Source organism: Dromaius novaehollandiae, chromosome 2 (assembly GCF_036370855.1).
Source record: "Dromaius novaehollandiae isolate bDroNov1 chromosome 2, bDroNov1.hap1, whole genome shotgun sequence".
In the NCBI taxonomy this organism is placed as follows: domain Eukaryota; kingdom Metazoa; phylum Chordata; class Aves; order Casuariiformes; family Dromaiidae; genus Dromaius; species Dromaius novaehollandiae.
The window spans coordinates 76,122,521-76,142,731 of record NC_088099.1 but is presented as its reverse complement, the minus strand read 5'-3'; the positions used below and the strand labels follow the sequence as shown (position 1 = coordinate 76,142,731).

Sequence of the window (20,211 nt, the reverse complement as noted above, 5' to 3'; positions counted from 1 at the left end):
AGGGGGGAAATGCCCCCCCGCCCCCTTCTGTCAGCTTTGTAATACAGAATCTCGGCTTCCATTGAAATGGACTTGCATTGAAAGTACTTACGATTCGGCAAATGGATGGGGTGGAGCCTCTCAGCAGCGCTCTATGTTTATACATATATTTTTCTGTAGCAGCTTGTAGTAAGCCTGATATCTATGGCTGATAAATGAAAGTAGCTTGACGTCTTGTATACCCTTGTTTACATAGACGATGTTGCAAACTTTAATTTTATATGCAATTATATCGGCCTTATTTAGTGCCTGTAACTGGACCTGCAAATGGATGAACAGAACAGACAATTATGGAATCCAAGTGAAATAATTTCGCTTGTAACATGCTCTTATAATGTTTTTTTTTTTAGGCCTGATTTACATACAAGGGGTGTGTCATGTCAAGTTTATGCAGCAGGAGAGTTATAATAAACATTTGGAAGTTCTCACATGACCAGCATCTATGGTCCAATAACTACACTTTTGTTCTGCTTTGTGGCTGGGGTACTTCAGAATGATGTCAAATGTGCTGCAGGAACACAGCTGAATTATGTATTTTTAAAATATGTTCAAGAATAAAATGTAATTCACAGTGGATCTCTAAATTCAGACAGCAAGAGTCAAGCATTATTACAACCTTTGTGGAAAAACTGTCATTCTACTTGTCATGAGAGAAATGCATGTTTTTATGAAGTGTTTTTATCAAAAGTACTTCTTAGGTGCACTTAACAGTCACTATAGCAATTGTATTGTTGTGTGCTAGATTAAATAAGCCACTCAACCAGATGGTATCTCTTGAATATTTTCAAGAGGTGATGTGTATCTCTATATATGCATAGCAGTAAATTTCCTCATAAAAATACTGATTTTCCTGAATAATAGCTTGTCTTTGTCCATAAGAAAACGCATTAAAACAAAGATGTCAGAACTTAATGCACAAAATATTTAAGAAAGATAATCAATATAGACAGGAATATATCTTTATTCCTTCTGGAAGTGAAATCAATTGACTTCTGTAGCATAATGAAAACAGGAGCTCTTTCTCTGCGGAGTGAAGCTAAGGGCAGCGAATTTAGCGGGGCTGACTTTAGACATGGTCAGGTGCCTGCGCCTCGCCGCGGGAGGAGGCAAAGGTCCGCCTCGCTCCGGCTGCCTCTGGAGCGGAACTCCGTTCCGCGCTTGCCCTTTGCTGCTCGCAAACTCCGCCTGCTGCGGTCCGGGCCCCGCCTCTCCTTTGCAGGGGCCGCCGCAAACCAGCCCCCACTCCCCGGCGGCAACGCACACGCGGCCAAGCAGCTGTGGGCTGGGCGAGCGAGCCTGGCCGCCACCCCGCCGAGCCGTGCAGGGCGGGACCGCCCGGGAGCATGCGTGCAGCGGTCCTGGTGGGAGGGGAGGGGGTTTGCGCTGATAGGCTCTTCGTGGCGGCTCGACCTCGGCAGCGGCGCGCCTGCGGGTGGACGTGGGGGCAGGCTGGTCGGCCGGCGGGCATGACCGCGGCGCAGGGTGGCGCGGAACGCTACTTTACGCGTTGGTACAAGCCAGGTACCGCGCTGACCGGGCGGGGGACATGGGGTGGCGGCGGCCCACGTGCCTGTGCAGTCACTTGCGTTTGTGGCTTTGCAGATGTGAAGGGGCGGCCGTGCGAAGACTTCTGCGTGCTGCAGCACTCCAACAGGCGAGTAGCGGCTCCCGGCAGGCTCTTGGCCCCCCTGTGGGGGGAGGGGCTGGGCTAGTTCCACGGCTGCGTCAGCTGCGCGCGCTCGTAGGGGGCTCCTCAGCCTTGGGGTGTGAGGCGCGGCTCAGGAGCCCGGTTTGGCCGTTACGGTGCGTAAGGTGCCTTACGTTGGCTGCTCCTGTCGATGTTGTGGCGTTGGACCACCGGAGTGCGAGTGGCTGGCTCTGGTGTGGCACCCGTGTCCTTGAGGCAGCCCTCCACTTGGCTGCTCTGCTAAGCGGCTGCTGGGAAACGTGACATCCGGTGATTCTGTGATTCTACTCCATCTGGCTCCTGGAGAACCTTTGTAGTGCTATCAGTAGGGTCCACTTGGCAATTCAGGTATGCTGTATTAGCCCTTTCTTGAAGATAGGTGCCTGTGATCAAATAAGAGCTACTATTTTTTTTTTTTATTTGGGTGAAAAGATGCTATAGCCCCTTCTGTAGAGTAGTTCAGTGGTAGAGCACCTGTCTAGAGCTTGGTTTGATTTCCTCTTTCTCTGATGAAGAACACTGAAGTTAACATCTCCCATCCATTCACTCTGATGTCGGATATTCTGGATGGGGTATTCATTTGTCTCTTAATGCCCAAATACTACCACATGAAACAACTTGAGATGTATTGAGCCAGACATGAAGGGAAGAGCAGGAAACATCTACCTCCTGGTCCCTGGGGCTTTTGGCAGAGGTTGGCTCTGCTTTCTTCTCCAGGGACAGGTTTTCATTCATTATTCCTAATGAAAGAGCTTTGACAAGAATAAAAGTAGGTCTTTTCTGAGAAATCATTGATAATGCTTTCTTGGAATATGTGAGAACCACCAAGTCTTTCAATTTTACATATGCATGCAATGTACTGAAGTGTTCTGTACAAGCAGACTTCCAACCCTTCTTGCCAGTTTTTTTTTCCTTGCGTTTACAGGACAGCAGTGATTACTACTGTTGTTTATTTGCTTGGTGTTGTGATATATAAACTAATAGGGACAACACCTCAGAAACCTTTTGCATGGGACAGATGGAAAATATCAGGTGAGCCTAGATTTTTCTGTAGAATGGGGGTGACAGAAATCTTACGGTTTCTCTGACCTTCTTTAATTACTACTCCAATAAGAACAGTGGAGCTTGAATTTTTTTTCCCTGTATTGCTCAACAGATTCATAGACCTCAAAAAGGGAGCTGTTAGAGCCATGCAGTACTGCTGTGGAGTCCATGTACCCTCCCTTCCTGAAAGGGTCCTTAAGTTATCTTCAGTATTAGAAGAGCAGTTTTCAAGTCTGTTCAGTAATGATGTTTAGAAGCACTCTGTTTACCCTGAGTCTAGGAAATCAATCAGCTTAATTAAAGCAAACAATTAGCCTTTTTTATTTGATATATCTAAATTGATTTTAATTGTGCTTTCATGTGCTACAGATAGTGAATGCAAGATAGGAAATGAAATTTCATACACTCGTAACTGTTACTTTTGTTTTGCGATATAGCTGAATATCAGCTACAATGGAGTCATTTGGAATAAATCATTAACACTGTACGTTGTTTGCTCTATTAATAAAATACCTTACATCCTCAGCTCATGCCCCACTGCCAAAGTGTGTTCTTCTTGCAGTGTGACTTGATGGCATCTGAAGTGTTTCTAACATGTTCTGCCAGACACTAACTACTGTCTGCCACAGAAAGAGGCAGAGTATTTTTCTTCAAATTTCTCACGTTTTGAGGGAAAGTTAGAGAGAGAGGTTTGCTGTTCCCAGTGGCTTGTCTGCTTCTATTAAGAATTCAAAAAACAGTGAGCAAGTACTTGACACAAGTCTGAACCATCTCTGCTGAAGCTTTCAGAACCTGAGGCTTCTGTACTGCTGTTTCATTTTCTATTTTTTTGGAAACCAAAACTTGAGTACCTATTCAGTATGTTTACTGTGACAGCCAGGATAAGCAAGGACACCCTTATGTTTATGCTGAATATTAAACATGCAGTTAGTAGTCTTGGTTGTCTAATACAAAAATCTTTGTATTTATGAATTTAAATATTGCTTATTAGTTTCTAGCCATGGCAGACATAATTTGTATTCTCAAGAAACTGTTTGCATTCTTGTTCCCAACATCCTTCCTTGCTCTGAAAGGTATGTCTCTCTTGGAGACTCCACTGACTAAACTAGCTCCCAGAATATCCTATACAGTTTATCATGTATATCAGTCTCTTCTTTTGGAGCACAGAGATGGAAATATTAACTATAGATTTGGATCTATAAGGGGGAAAAGGAAATAAAAAATAGAAACACTTGTTCAAATGTCTGTAGGTAAAACTGATGATGATGTTTGGAATTCTGAAATAGCAGGGCCCTTGGCTGCTTTAGCAGCTTAGCTGAGCTGTGTGAAATACTTTACTTACCATGGTTATGCATGTGGCTTGGTTTGATATTTCTAAGTAATGCAAAATTCTTTTCTGAATTGTTGTATTACCAGGCCTCAGCTGTAATGATTAGAGGACTGCCCCAAATCATCATCATCTTAGGGAAAGAAGAGTCTGGGATCAAGAGGAGGTGGCTTCATTACTACCTTGCCTTGAGCTGCTATGCTTTTCTCTGGAAAGCTGAAAGTGGCATATGAGGCATGCTGAAAGTATGCACCAGAATGCAGCTCTCTCTTGCATGGAGTTACAGAGTAAGAACCTGCAGGACAGATGTGACAGTGCAGGGAGATCAAAACTATTCAGCATCTAAGGGGAAAGATCATGCTACTGTTTTCACTTCAGTCAGCATTCTGTTCATACATAATTCTGGTCCTGTTTTCATTTTTTTTAAACTGTTCTTAAACAGAAGCGTAATTTTGTATCTGTTCATTTATTGGCAACTTCTGGGCAGTACATCTTTGTGCATTAAGCATAGTTCTAAACAGTGGTGGACTTAGGCTTAATCTCTACAGCTGGACTTGTTTTACATTCCGCAGTTTTGCGACAAGAAATAACCTACCTTTAGAAAAACATGAAACACAAACAACAGGTTAGCTGACACCTGGATCACAGTGGCATTCATCTGCTGTAACTCTTCACCACTAATAGCCCTTATATTCACCCTTAACTATTCTGAGAAACATTATGTGATATTACAGATTTTTCCATCAAAAGCACCATGTGAACATCTGCTTCAACTATCATAAGTAAATTGAATATGCTCGCGTTGGGTACAATATTGGGTAAAACAGCTCTAGCTTAGGAAGCACGCTTGCTCTTGGCTCCTATTTAAAAGCTGTGGTTTTGTTTAACTAGGAAGTCTGCTGTTTCTACGCTCCAGTCTAGTATCTCAAAAATAAAGCTGCTTCTTTGTGTACTGCTTTAAGCTGTTTAAGTCAGAGTTCAGTTTTCAACTATGTTTGGTACAGCAAACTCTTCAAGTAAGCTGCCCTAAGGAAAATGAGTCCAAGTTGATAGAGTGATTGAAATTTTTTAAGTAGGAAAATAAAATTTGTCACTCAGCTGCAGTCAGTTATCATCAGTTCTTCAGCATGAGCTCAGGTAAACTGTTTTTTTAAAATTACCCTGTTCAACCCCTATGCTGTCACCTAGACCTGGCTGTTCTTGCTGTCTCACTAGGCCTATGTGCATATTCTGTGACTTATGCTGCAGTAAGTTGAACTATACTTTCTTACTAAACTATAGGGGGAAGAATATTGTGGAAGACTGGGCACCCAACAGTGAAAACCTTGCTAGAATTTTAGACTCTGAGCCCAAGTGAAGTAGTCAGTATCAGTTTAAGTCCTACCAGTAAAGGCAGAAAAAGTTGTGGGGCTTGCCTGGAGCACATTAGATCATGGCTTTTCACAAATTCAGTATAATAATTATAACTCTTGTTGCAGAATTTGTGTCATCACCTTGGCAGAAGCCCATCCTCTTCTTCAAAATGGAAAAACAATTAAAAGCATTAATTACCAAATCAGTGCCAACTGCAGCAGACTTCAAAATAAGGTCTCTGGGAAATCAAAAAGGGTATGGCTAGTTTTCATTTTAATGTCTCAAACTGCCTGAGCCTTTCTGTCCTCTCTAGGATAGAAACTTACCAAGTTACCTTTGCATTTTAATACAGCTCCTCCATGGTTAGAGAATTTAGACCATGTGAAGTGGCTTGTTTGAGTGTTCCAAGCTAGGTGCAATAGTGCTCCTACAGCGCTGGTGGCTTCCAGTGTTGCTCAAACCAAGGCTAGTAGTTCCTTCATTTTTTTCATAGTATTCGGAAGGACTTGAACATCCCTTAATAGATAACTTGTTTCTGACAAAGCACCAAGGATTTGGAGACCATCATTTTTGTAAAAGATACCTAGAAAGCGGATGGAGTAGTTCAGTTTAAGGGTGGGTTTTCAAGTATGCCTAGTTAAGATTCATCTTATTAAGGTCAACTGTGCTATATTTCTCTTCTCTACTTGCTGATTTTAATCTGATTAAACTACAAATCTGTTACTCCACAAGAAAGTTATGATTAGATTTGTAAACTCTTAAGCTCCTACTTGATTTGTGCAGGTAACTAAGCTGTCATCTTCCCTTCCCTTGGGAACCGTAACTATGTAACTTGCAATGACCTATACTTATTCACAGTTACCTCCTTTGTTCTGAAGTTTACAAACTTCTTATATTGCTGATGGTAACACTTTAAAAAGCCCTGTGTAACTCAAAGTAACTTTTTTCAAATGCAGGGAGCTCAGTTTCTAACAGAACTTGCCCCTCTGTGCAGGATATCCTCCTCAGATGGAGAGGAGTACACCATTTATAGGTAAGAATTTTCCCATTTTCTTCTTACCTTGATGTAGTGTGCACTTCTACTGAATCTAAACACTTTCACAGTTGTATACGAGGGCGACTGATAGAAGTGAATGAAAACATTCTTAGTAATCCAGCTATTCTGCAAGAGAAGGTAAGAAACTTTCTTGCTTTTTATTCTGAGTTTTATTTCACTACTAACTTTAATTTTACTTTTTAGCCATCAACTGAAGGATACATAGCAGTGGTTCTACCCAAATTTGAGGAAAGCAAGAGTATAACTCAAGGACTTCTGACGCAGAAGGAATATGAAGAAGTCTTGTTGAAACGTCTTAGTTCTTCTTCATGAAATTAAGTATGCAGGTATCATCTGTATTGGCTAGCAAATGAACTACTTGTATTGTACACTATAACTTCCATGGTATTGAAAGGTCTAGTGTCCATTTTTAAAAGCATAACTTAAATACTTGTTTCACACAAGAATAAAGTACCTCAAATAGTTTGTATATTGAAGTTTGCTTTCTCTTTCTCTCTCGCTTCTATTATTACAAGTTTTTAAGTTAGCATAGAATGGTTATGTTGGAGAGTATTTATGTTCCAGAGGCTTCTTTGGTTCTGCTTAGTGGAAGCAGAATACATACAGAGAAATCCCATGACTTAGCACCACTTAATTTAGCCTAACTAATATGAGATGGAGTGTGAGAAAGGTGAACTGAAGATAAAGTGTAAGAGGAGCCTGTGTACAAAAGGTAGATAAACTTGAAAATAAGTATTTCATACCAGGTTATATTTCCATAGCATCTTGAAGTCAAGTAATGCCCTTTGTACAGAATTTTATCAGTGTCTATTTTTAAAATTCTAAATGATATAATGTAAAGTCTACATAATACTTCAGTAGCTCTACATACAATTCAAATGCTGATCAATAAGTTTTAATCAAAAAGACCTACAAATAAAGATGGGATAAGGAAAAAGGTTTTGAATTGAAAGTATTAATCACTTGACATAATTGATGTTCCCAAAATATATTTCCAATGAGATTAAAATTCAATGTTGCAGATACTGAAAGAATAGTTTTTTTCCTAGACTACTTCACTGCAGGTGTAACTCATACCTAAGAAATATTTCAGTGCTTTAGGCCACAGCCTTTCAGACTATTTTCCTGATCATGCTTTATCAAATACATAGACTGAAATAGGCTGGAGATAAGTTTACAAATTTCAACAGTAGTGTTAAATATAGTATATTGAGCACAAGGTTCTTCATGTAAAATGTCTAGTAGCAGCATCTTTGTGTTGAAACATCCATTAAGACATTCATAAGTGTTAATTACAAAACCAGTATCAATAGTGAGCATAGGAAATGCATTCAGGTTATAAAAATACGTAACAGTTAGACTGGCTGGTGTTGTACTTGTTAAGTAACAGGACATATATCAGCTGTGACAAAGGTCAGCAGTTTTAACTCAGATTTGACTTTCCACAAATGAAAGCAATATTGAGACTTCAGAAAGCGTTACTTTCAAATGGAGTTCCTACATTTCTAAGTGCTGTAATTACTTGCTCTCTAAAAATGTCATATTTGTTACATGATTTTCTAAAGACTTGATGCCAAACATCTCAGCTGTCCTTTCTGGGCAATGTGCATTTGTACCAGTTCGTACTGTGTTCTCTGTCCACGGTGGAGCAGGTTTAAGACAGCTGTTTCCTGCTTTGTTCTGTAAGAGAACAAAGATTATTACTACTTCTTAAATAAGACGATTTTTTAAAATCTATTTAATAGTGCCCATGAATCAACTCACCTTTCTCAGTAATGTGCAGCAAAGTGGAAGAAGTTGACGTAACAGAGTCATCACACTCCTTGTTTTCTGAATGCATGCATCAACCTAAAAAGACAATTACAGCAGCATAAACAATTGCCTAACAAAAGTAATCAGTGGTGTTAATACATGAGGTGATGATCTATTTCAAATTTGAAAGAGTAATATTTGCCTTCATAAGTATTTCCCCTTCAGTCAAAGTTTTGCCTCGGTTTTTTGAATTTCTCTATATAATACACTAGAGCAACAACCTCCCTTCTGTTGACACAAGACTTGATCTGGGAAACAGAAGAGAATGACACACATCCCAGAAGAGCCAACTAGTAATAATATTAATGAATTTGTAAATGTATACAGACATCACTGTTGAAAGCTAAGCAAAAGAAATTAGCCTGAAAAGCAGGGAAGAAATCTCAGCTCAACTTGGTAGTATTTAAAAACTTGAGTATTGGCAAAGGGGAAGATTTCCTTGAAGGATTTTGATACATGAGGAATACTGTCTCAGAAGGGACCTCTGCTCAATCAAGTATGATCCTTTCAATATTCTTGTCTTTGTTATCCAGCTCACTTACCTAACTGGGTCTCTGGAAAGTTGTGTGTTCATCATAATTTCTGATATCTTTCTTTTGTTTTATGTCCTGTCAGCATGACTTAGAAAGCAGTGAATCATGTAAGCCTTACCTTGACATCAGTTAAACTAAAAGCCAGCTAAGACTTAAAGACTTTGAGTTTAAACCCCAAGTATAACTCTCAGTATAGGTTACAAAATTGGGCCCTCCAGAAACATTGATTACAATTTGATAGTCCCTTATCACTATGTAGTTGTAAACAGATGGCAGTTCCCATTTAGTCCAGTTAGAGTGCAGCTATAGATGGCAGTTGTATACATCTTTACTTGTAACAAATATGATTAACATCAGAATAAACTCCAGAGTTTCTACCTTTCGAGAAGCAAGCATGTATTTCAGTAGTATGGTCTTTGGGTTTTGGTATTTATTCTGTTTACATTAAGCATTAATAACAACAGGATAAAAATAATTATTACAGTGGCAGTAATATAAATTACCTTCATTAATACTTTCAGGTGCACTTAATTACAGTTCAGCTTTCACTGAACAAAGTTCTAATTGATTATAGTAAGATAAATACTATCTGATATTATTCAGCTGAGAATTCTGAGTTGCAGCATGATAAAATTCCAGTAGCTCTATTCATCTAATGGACAAGTCAAAGGAGACGTTGACTTAAATTCTTTGACAAAAGTTCTCAGCGGTAAAAAGCAATATGAGTGGAAGCCTACAGACACCTTACCACCTTTAAGAGCAGCTCAGGAAACATTCCTGTTAGGTCTCTCAGTAATACTGAAATCCAAAACCCAAGTGATAATCTCATATTTTCAGCAATAGGAAAGAAAAAAATCCTGCTAACTGTAGTACTGATTCTTGGACTCTAAAGTTGGTACTCTTTCTTAAAATATTAGTAGCTCATCAATATTAATGATATATCTTTGGCCACAGGGTAGTTATACAAACTTAGGCCTTCTGTGCTCCCTAAAGGAAACATTCACATAAACCTGTAAAGTAATGCTATCCAAGTTACCCACTGGCAGGGTTCCATGTATGCTGAGTGCCAGTGTATCATGCTTTTCCTCCTATCAGAATCTCAGCATGGTCAGGATAAACTTCACTGAAGCCCTTCTCTGCTAGTGGGGGGAAAAAAGGTCCAGTGGTACTACAACAAAAATAGAAGCAAAACAATACACCTCTGCTGAAAAACTTTTTTCCCCAACATGAGACAGTGCAATAAATTGCTTGGATCACAGATACAAATGAGGGATGTCCCAATAGACAAAGCATATTTTCATCAAGAGGAACAATTCTTAATCTGTATCTATACTTGGCATATCAGCTTCTCAAGACATTTTAAGTGTAAACAGTATTTCAGTACAGACAGAAGTTGAAGTAACTTTCTCTTCTACATAAGGAACAGCAACAATGAAGTATTGTATAGCAGAAAACAAATACTGAATAGCAGCATAAAATTTTGCATTTGCTATTTTTTATGGTCTTCTGTCACCCTAAGACATTGTGTTGTCAAAAACTGTTTCATATTTTAACAAGAACAGAAATCAGTAGGTCACGGGACTTCAAAATAAGTCAGGTCTTGTTTTCATGATTTTTTTTTTTAAACCTTACCTTTGTAAATGTAGCACTTTTACCCTGAACAGAAGCTTTAGCTGTAATCTGAAGCTGCTGGCACACAGGGATCAGTTTTTCAGCCTCCAACAGAAGCAATGGTTTACCATCATCATGCAACTGAAAGGGAGTTCAGGAAGACAGAACTGCTTAGTGTTAAAGCCTCCAATTACAAGTTCATGGAGGAGACAACACAACCAGCTTTTAAGCATTATCATTAAAGTCATAAGGTGATGCACCTCAGGTGATAGTCATAAGGAATGACTATTTTAGCAGTCATACATTACCTGATCAGAAAAGGAATGAAAAGCTGAAGCAAGTTTTGTGCCCTCTGTAGCAAAAATCTGAATGGAGGAAAAAGAAGTGTAACAAAATTAACCACAATTAAAGATTAGGCTCTTTCTTTTCTTTGTCATTTTAGTAAGTGATATATATAAAGTAAAAGAGTAGCAGGAAGTATGTGCAATAGTTGCATGCGTTTATAATGAACAAGTCAGTGTTTCACGGTGACCTCTGAAATGCTAAGCTACGCTTCAACTGCCATTCTCTCATATAAGCAAAGTTTAAAGACTTTCATTTACAGAAAAAAAAATGTTTTCCAGTTACTTTTTGTAATAGAGCAGTTCACAAAAGTTTTATGGGTGGAAGACACCTGCCATGTTTGTGTACTGTCCTGACAATGGCCTCCTGTTAAACATATGCGTGTATCTTAAAATGTCACCCTGCATTCCCTTATTTGGCCTCTTGTGTTTTGTTTGTATTGTTCAAATTCTTATGTTTTCTTCCTTTCTCATAAGAATACTGTCGTTTGGAGTAGGATGGAATATCTATTAACACCATAACGGACTGAGCTAAGTAACAGAAGGGAGAAGCCTTGAAGTCCTTCTATATTTGCCGTAACAGACATTCAATTTGGCATTCCCACTCCTAACTGGAATTTGTCAAATTTTAAAGAATGTTGTCTTAATTAAGCTATTACCTGAACACTGGAATGTCAGCTTTCAAAAAGTATACATCAGAGTTATGCTGCTTAAAAACTACAATTACTGGTACATTTGTGATGTGCTGTACTGTGTGATGTGTGTGTAAGGAACTGAAGAGTTAAAGATTCAATTTGTTCTTCATTTGGAGTTCCCAGTTCCAGTACTTTTAAAAAATATATTACCTCTGCTTGATGAAATAAATCCTGGGTAGTTTTCAGCAGTCCTTCTCCTCTATGGGAAACAATGAAAACAGACTATATGACATATACAGATTGCAGATTATTTTGCCTGCCACTTAGGTAATTTATAGGCTGTCTCTTACACACGCATGCACGCACACACACACACAGGGTCTGTAAGACAAAAGGCAAAATGTGATCCCTAAATCCTTGTAGTATATTCTGTACTCTACCTATCTTCATGATAGATATTGGTCAAATCTCCTAAAATGCTTCATGTAACTATTAAAATAAATTGGACATTATAAATGCTACAAACTACCTTTGCTCAAGTATTTAAAAAGCAATAGTTAAAACTTTTTCATTCATATAAATATGCATGCTATAATGTCAGCACATTTCCACTGACTAATGTTCTACCATTTCCCTTCCACTCAATTCGAAAAGAAGTTTACACTGAAACATTCTTTGATGTGTGAACTCTGGAAAGGAATTTTATTTCATTTATTGGTTAGAAAAGAGGTTATGTGCTTCCCTTCCCCCTGTGCCAGTAACTAAACCTCTGTTCTCTTCTAAGGTGAAGTATTTCTGCAACACACAAATGGAATTGAGAATTACAAAAATGAAAAATAGGGTATGCTACAAACTTACTAGCTGTAAAATATACAAACACACACACATATATGTAACTTTTGAAAGCAGAAAATCTAAAAGTAAAGACAGTTAAGTACTAATATTCAATTTCTCATAGTTAAGAATTAAGTCAGTAAAGTTACCTTTCAATAGTGTCAGTGTAATGCTTAGAAATGAACACACAAAGGTTAGAGCAAGTAGGGAAACATAGGCAATTAAGTCATTTAACTAGGTAATGCCCAAAGTGCTTTTGCACAAAACCAAATTATTCAGTTATTGCTTAAAATGGCTAAGTATATTTGTTTTACTAATCTACTTAAGCATTTTATACCAAAAAAAAAGTAACCTAGGGCTTTTCAACTTAAGCAGGCATCCAAACTACTAGACTATAAAATATCACTCTTTTAGAAGATACTATGCAAATGCACAACAATAACTTATTATAGGAGCCCCATTTCAAAAATATAAAAAACACCTCAGTGGCTAGAGCATTACTGGGAAATTAGGCAGGAATAGTTCAGTTCTCATCAGCAGAGTAAGTACAGAAATCTGTGTCTCTGGCATCCTGAATATTACTGGACCGCTAGGTAAGAATAGTCTGGCATCAAAAAAAATCTAAATTCTTTGAACAGGAAGACTGACCTTGTGTAGGCTAATTTCAGAAGATACACCTTTCAGAACAGCAAAGATCAGCAATTCTAATCTACAGTTACACATCTGTGCTTTAATTCCCTTAGTTTTGAAAGCAATCTGTGAGCATGCTTCTTTGAAATCTTTTCCTCTCCTAAAGATATTTAAACAGTTATTCTGCAACAAAACAGATGTTTAACACTTAAAAAACCCCTAGCTTGTTTTATTATTAAAGAGCTTAGAAGATCACAAGACTTTATAAAGCATAAGGACAGAAATGCAAACTTCTTCTTGAAGGTATGCCAGTGCCTCTTGTTCCTAATAAATACTTTTAATACCTCTTCTCCTCACCAAAACATGCTGTATACAGTGCAATTACCTGGTAAATAAGTACATGGAGTAGGCCATACTTGACATGCCTTGTACATGTTGCACAATCTTATTCTCCTGATCCTCCCATTTCTCTGTCTCAGAATCCACATCAGATGTGAGCAGATGCAGTTCTAATCCAAGTTTTGCAATTTTTGCCTGTTCCTGTAAATGGTAAATGTATTTGTGACAAGCAAAAACACATTCTTCAGGCAAAAGAAAAGAATAATTAAATGATTTGTTACTAAAGTGATGACATCTTACCTCAGTATCTAATCTGACTGGCTTTAATGCTTTCAGATTTGCGTTATGCTTCTGTTTCAAACAAAAAATAACATTTTTAAATGAAAGGAATTGGTAATAATTTTACTAACAAGTCGTAAGAGGTGGCTGTATCAGAAGCAGACTTTGTAGGAGAGGTTCAGTGGCTCAGACAGACTTTTCAGTAGAAGCTGAGCATCTGTTCTGATTTGGTTGTTCTGCAATGGCATATGGGAGTGTTATCTGTGCCTACAAACACAGTAAAGTTTCCATTAAAAGACCTCTCCCACAGTTCTCAGACTCAGTGTCTTTTCTCCATTTCCTCACGTACTACCATCCCTTTCCCTTTCCCTCAAAATCCTCAGTAATTCTTAATACAAAAGAAACAGTCTTAGCCAAGGACTACTGCACTTTTTTTTCCATCTGGGATGATACTGCTGTAACAGGGACTAGCTGAATCAACTTCCAAACTGGTCTTAGGTAAAACCTGTTGGCATGATGATGTAGATGGTTCTTTCTGTGTTATCTTGCTGAAATAGCTGGAAATGAATACTGAGACTTTGACCTTTCTATGGGTTTCCCTCCTTTACTTGTCCTAAGTATCCAAAAACATTTGTCTGGCTGGAAGCCAAATCTTGGCTCAGATTAAGCAATAATTATTGGTTTTATTGATGTTAGTGGAATACCCAGTAAGATAAGGTAGAGGTTCCCAACTGCACTGCACATATCCACAGTAATATAGGAGCTGTTTCAAATCAGTCCACACGTAACAGCAGCAGTTCCTGGCCTTAAACTTTGTGCACTGCTACTGTCACTGTGCAAAGACAGCAGAAACTAGTGAACATTTAGAAACTGCACCAGAGTGTGGGGGAATAGGAAGTACAAAGCTGGAATCATAGCTTGGAGAGGTAAGTGTGAGCCATAGGAGGAAGTTGGGTGATGAGTGTGCAGGACAGAGATCCTTGTTTGAGAATCAGAAAGAGCTGCTATTAATGCAAATGAAGCTCAGGAATCCCTTGGAAAAAATCTACTACTCATTGTGTCTGGGCAAAATTCACCTGGGCAAGAAAAAAATACAGCTGTGCAAGTTCCTACTACAATCTGCTGCCTAGTGTCTAGCTTTCATGGCAGTGTCCCCCCTAATTTTTTTTAAAAATGAATCCTATAAATGTGTACCCAGATCACACTATTAATTCTGCCTAGGTACCAGAAATGTGAGAAGCTGATCTCGTATCAAAAGACTTAGCAAAAAGTTTAAGATTTGATGTTCCTAAATGCCATTTAAGTTTGACCCTATTACAGATTGCAGATGCAATTCAATACCTTGCTTTTCAGGTAGTGTCTTAAAATAAAAGAAAGTAACACACAACAGAACTGGATTCCTATATAAATACAAACTTTGGGCTACAACCCATGGCAGATGGTTCAGCTGCTAGGTGAAAGGGAATTCAAGAAAACACACACTCTAGAAACAAGTAAGTTTCTCTATCCAGAAATAATTAAGTATGAATACTATTCATTCAAATCTTAAGATTTGAAGAAACTTCTGAATATTTGTTGGGCTTGTAATTTTCTGCATTCTGATGTTCAGCCACACTATTTGTTTGATAGGAGAGCTGGGAGAATCACATAAGCAGTTACCAGTCTGCTTTTAAAACACAGTTTGACATTAATACTATAAAGAAAAACCTATCTGTGCATTAATTGCACATGTGAATTATCACTACTGCGCTGTTCACAACTATAACATGGTCTAGAGCGCCATTCATAACCAGGAAGCAGCAGTCACAATTAAATAGATGTAACAAGAAGCCTTAACTAATTTGATCTACAGGAACAGTCTGGCTTCCATGCAGGGACATCTACTGCCAAACTCTCTAATAACCCTAATTCCCCCAAATCTGTGTGTCTTGCAAAGAAAACACAGAAGACGACCTTTCAGAAGGGAGCAAAGCAGAATTGTTTAAATCCTGGGAACAAAGTTATTAGTGGACGTGTTTTTAAAAGGCATGTGAATCACTATTTGGAAACCTGACTTAAACATCTCTTCTTTAAATTTTGGCTGAAGTTCAGAAGCTTAGTCAAGTCACTGAGGGACAAAAAAAACTATCAAAAATCTCCGAATCATCTGTTTTCCAGTCTCAGTATTTACTTCCATAAGAGTGAAATTAACCCACATTCATCCCACCTAACATTATTTATATTCTGTTTAAATCTGTGAATTGTGTTTATAATGAACTAACCTTTTCTCTTTCCCTTTTCATTAAGGGTCAGAAGTATTATATTGTGTTTGAAGAATTGCTTACATGGGAACAAGGAGATGGGTGATTATTTCACACCCAAACTGCTCAATGCTATTGATTAAGGAAGGAAAGCAAGGAGACAAAAAACAAGCTACAGCTTACAGTACCTTCTGAGATCATTCTTCCCCTCCTGCCTCCCAGTGAAAAGATTCAGTATATAACAAATGAATTAGATGACTGCGATCACATTACTAATGGGATTTAGGAGGTTTCCTCACACACAGATATTCTCAGAAAAAATGTAATATTGATTATAATCAGCTAAGGATATTAATTAGTTCACAACTAAACCTGGATATTTGGTGCAGCTTTTTTCACTGCATTAAAAACATTACAGATTAAACAGGGAAACAAGAATCCATTATTTGAAGAGCATTACAATATGCTCAAATGCGGTCATTTGTCCAAAACAGGTCAGCTCAGACAACAGCATTAAAAAAAACCCCTATCAGATTACCAGGACTTATTTTATCGTATATTGCAGCAAACACTGTTCTGCTAGGGGCAATGAGTTTATTATCACATAGCGTGAGATAAAAGTTTGTTGTACAAAATGTCCTCTTACAAAACAAGAATTAAAGTTCACCTACAATCAAAGTGTTTAAAGTATGTTATGTGACTAGTTACCCTAGTTTTCAAAGTTTGTTGTTCATGTAAAAAACTTTGAAAGTTCGATATTTTACTGTCAGCCATCCAGTCAAGATGCATGTTACCAAGATACTGCTGTGTCCTCATCAAGGTGTATTATGGGAAGAAGCCAATTAGTTAATAGCAGATAGGATGCAAATACAACAGTCCCAAAAGCAACTTACCCCTGGTCTGGGCAGTGATAGGTAGACACGCTTCTCTCCTAAGAAGAACACACATATTTATACCAAAATTTGTATGCCGATTTGAATGAATGGGATCACATGTCTTACTTCTTCCTTAAGTTCTGGTACTATAAAAGCAAATTACTTACCTGCAAGTTCTCCTTTTTGACTGTTACAGAAGTTTTCTACTCTGTCTTATGCTTCCAGAGATAGGCAAGTCAAGAACTCCTTACTGTTCAGATTTTAGCTCTCAGTAACTGCCAGTTAAGCACAGCTCCTCTTAACAGTTTCACTCACCCATAAGACCTCTAGTCCCTTGCATTCAGTCCGCAACTAAGAGGCTCTCTCTCCAAAGACTGAGCAGCTATCACTGCACGCACTCATTTTGTTGCAAAGTACAGCACATAGAGTGGTAACTCAGCGTAAGGCTTTTCTCAGTGTCAGCTGAATGGCATAATATGTGGAGTAGGCAAGGCCACTAGTGAGTTAGGCAGGTTTTTCTAAAAACATCAATAAACCCCTCATGTAGTGCACTATATATATATCCCATGTACATGGTATTTTATAAAGAAAAAAAGCTGTTCTTTTATAGCATTTTACACTCTTATTAGAATTATTTCTTATATCCCAAGAGGCCTCAGTTATTTCAATCTGAGCAAGAGATAGGGAGAAAAAAATCTCTTTAGGTATTTTCTAGAAGTGTGTAAGAAAAGATTACTAGTAAAAGGGAAACAGTGCCTGAACTAGTAGCCAAGACCAGGAGCCTCCAGTTACAAGAAGACGTAAACATCTATGAAGGCTTACATTTATTACAACAGGGTCAGGAGAGGAAAGTCTGTCAAAAAAAAAAAAAAAAGAAAAAGCTAATGAAAAAATGGAGTTTACCTAAAGCAAGAAGGGGCTACTACAATGGAGCTACTACCATGTTTGCACAGAGATGATGCATCTGGACAAACAGAAGACAAGCAACAAACCCCCCGAGGATTGTTGTTTCCTCCTTTTGCATCAGTTCCTAATGAAATCCCATTCTGAGTCCCTAGAAGACAGTTCTGTTGTGCACTAATGATTTTTGGAAGTATGCTGTCTCCCATCATGAGCAGCTCCATGCTGACACAACTGACTTTTTTCTGACATTTTTAAAAAAAAACTTTTTGGCAAGCTGGCAAGTGTCTCTTGACCCTGAGAAGTATGGCAGTTTGAATTCAATCTTCCCAAGTTCACCTCTTTCCCCTCCCCAGTTTAGAAGTTTTAGAAGTTTTACAAGAGGGGAAGTGAGCTATCAAGCTCTCTCTCTAATTTTTTTCAGGATGCAGAGTTACTCGGATATTAACTGCCCAAACACTCATTCAAGTTTATCAGACTTCTTGCATATTCTGTCAGTCCTTATTGAAAAGTCATTTAGAACATCCTCTATGTCAAGATATCAGCTAATCAGCCAAAGCGTACTTTGAGGAAAGCATGTAAGAAGTACCAAGAACAGAAGCCAACTCATAAGTTTGAAATGCTGTAGCATAAAAGAACTTCTTTATGCTATGTAAAAACTTCCTGTACTATATAAAAAAAAAAAAAAACTAGAAGTTTCAACTCAGAAAGCTTTGCGATCAGCAGAAATGGAATACAAATGTATACTTAGAGGACCATCTCATTACAAAAAATGAGAGTAATCAAAATTATCCTTATCCAAGTAGAAAGAAGAATAAACAAATAAGAAAAAAAAGTTTGCTTTTGCTCTTCTGCCAATTGCCATTATGTACCTTTGCAAGATTTAATTGCTGACCATATTCAAAGAGAGGAAGGACCAGGCTATTTATTGCTTGGAACAAGTGCAAACGAAAAAGAGATGAGGGCTTAACTACCAGTGCTTCTATAAGGCAAAAAGCAGAAAACAGGATGGAGTTCCCAGGCTATCATGTAATGGAACCTAAAGATCCAAGAGTAAAAATTATAAGCTTGTCTTCCTTTGTTGCCAAGGTTGATGAAGTTTTAAAAAAACTCACTGGACCCACAGATGCCATGCATTTCAAAAGCAAAGATTGATTCAAGCCAGACATAAGTAGTTTCTGATGAAGACAGATTATCTACATCAGTATAACTACATTATTTATATTTGATTCCACTGATGGAATACGCATACATATTTTTTCACCTATTTAATTTTAATATTTTGGAAGTCAGATTTTGGCTAAAACAGCGAAAGACTTTCTGCCATATTACAATCTTCCTTTTACTTTTTCCAGTCTGCCTTCCGTTTCTCTAATGTTTTCCCTAATGTCTTCCCTCTTTTTTTTAATTTTTATTATTTCACTCTGTTTATCTTCCAATCCTACTTACCACACTTCTGCTTTCTAGTAGTTCTAGACATATCCTCCCACACACACCCCATTCTCTATTTTAACTTCTTTAAATCCTGCTTCTGACCTCATTTCTTATCTCACACTAGGATGTCTTTATCCTTGCTTCACCCTTTTTTCTAGAATTCTACTTTCCCAATTCTAAAGTTATGACCTATATCCCCTATCCACCCACTGTAGTCCTCCTAAATCCTAACGGTCAATCAATTCTCTCAAACCAAGTAGGCAAAACAAAGAGAGAAACACAGAAAAGGAAGTTATCCTTGCAAGTCATTTTAACACTGAAGAGCAAGTTACAAGGGAGCCATCAAGGGGATTATTCACATTCTTCTCCAACATGTTGAAACCAAAAGGACAGAAGAAAGAAAAAGACTGGCTGGCACCCAAATGATTGGATAGTATCCTCAATGAAAGATACTTTCATTAGGTGATTCATTTCAAAGTGCAAGAGCCTCAAAGTTAAGTATCTAACTTAAAATAGTAATTTTAGGCTTTCTGTATAGTCAGTGGAGAGCAAATAAGTACCTCCACTAGCCAAATCACTAAATTTACATAAACTACCCTGTAGAAGTGCCAGTCTCTCTCCTTAGACTTCAGGAGGGAGCTCTGACTAGACACTTAACTTTTCAAAGATTAATATTATGCAGAATAGGCCTCCTCATTCTTGGAGTAAACTGTTTTAGGATTAAAAAAAAACAAGTCCAACTCTACCTCACTCAACAGATCTGCAAGCTTAAAGAGATTTTCAGAATACGTATGAAGGTTGCTTTTCTGCGCAGTGTGCACGTGCACACACACAGAAACAGACCCCCATGTGCACGCACACTGAGCGCAAGATGAGCCCAATTCAATCTGGGCATAAAATGCTATAATCCCATTAAAACTGAAGGAAATACTGACTCATTTCAAAGCTAAATTTGACTCTCTGTCCATGTGAGTTTTGAACCTCAGTATGAAAAATGCCTAACTTGTTGATACGATAAAAAACATTTTATAAAGAATTATGCAATTACTTGTAAAATCAACAGATGAGTTTAAACAATATGAATCTACTATAGTCAGAAAAATGCTTATTTTATTAGATGTGTCCAGCACATTTTAGTCACCATTCAGTTTTTTCCTCTGAACTCTCTAACCAAAGCCAAACATTAGAGTATTAGTACAAAAATACAAGTTTTTAAACCAAGGAGAAAAAAAATATATAAC

The 20,211-nt window shown here is 38.0% G+C and overlaps 2 protein-coding genes across 6 annotated transcripts in view; one reads left to right on the top strand and one right to left on the bottom strand.

The window, feature by feature from the left end:
* Positions 1–1,359: 1,359 nt before the first annotated feature.
* ABITRAM (actin binding transcription modulator) lies at positions 1,360–6,976 on the top strand. 2 transcript variants are annotated; one of them, XM_026110316.2, is made up of 6 exons: positions 1,361–1,560; positions 1,642–1,693; positions 5,576–5,705; positions 6,407–6,483; positions 6,555–6,624; positions 6,691–6,976. In XM_026110316.2, the coding sequence occupies exons 1-6, from the start codon at positions 1,383–1,385 to the stop codon at positions 6,817–6,819; spliced, it is 636 nt and encodes a 211-aa protein (XP_025966101.1). In that variant the 5' UTR covers positions 1,361–1,382; the 3' UTR covers positions 6,820–6,976. The 2 variants fall into 2 exon arrangements, with proteins under 2 accessions (XP_064362834.1, XP_025966101.1); XM_064506764.1 differs by lacking the exon at positions 1,642–1,693 and having other exon boundaries at positions 1,360–1,560; positions 6,445–6,483.
* A 260-nt stretch (positions 6,977–7,236) lies between these two features.
* CTNNAL1 (catenin alpha like 1) overlaps positions 7,237–20,211 on the bottom strand; it is a 54,344-nt gene continuing 41,369 nt past the window's right edge. For 3 of the 4 annotated variants that reach the window (XM_064506762.1, XM_064506761.1, XM_064506759.1), the window contains 8 exons: positions 16,655–16,692; positions 13,543–13,593; positions 13,289–13,443; positions 11,650–11,698; positions 10,772–10,828; positions 10,485–10,604; positions 8,272–8,355; positions 7,237–8,187 (listed from right to left, as the gene is read on the bottom strand). In XM_064506762.1, coding sequence (XP_064362832.1) covers positions 8,026–8,187; positions 8,272–8,355; positions 10,485–10,604; positions 10,772–10,828; positions 11,650–11,698; positions 13,289–13,443; positions 13,543–13,593; positions 16,655–16,692 — 716 coding nt within the window. In that variant the 3' untranslated portion in view covers positions 7,237–8,025. The remainder of the gene's footprint in view (positions 8,188–8,271; positions 8,356–10,484; positions 10,605–10,771; positions 10,829–11,649; positions 11,699–13,288; positions 13,444–13,542; positions 13,594–16,654; positions 16,693–20,211) is intronic. The other variant, XM_064506760.1, reaches the window with a different exon arrangement.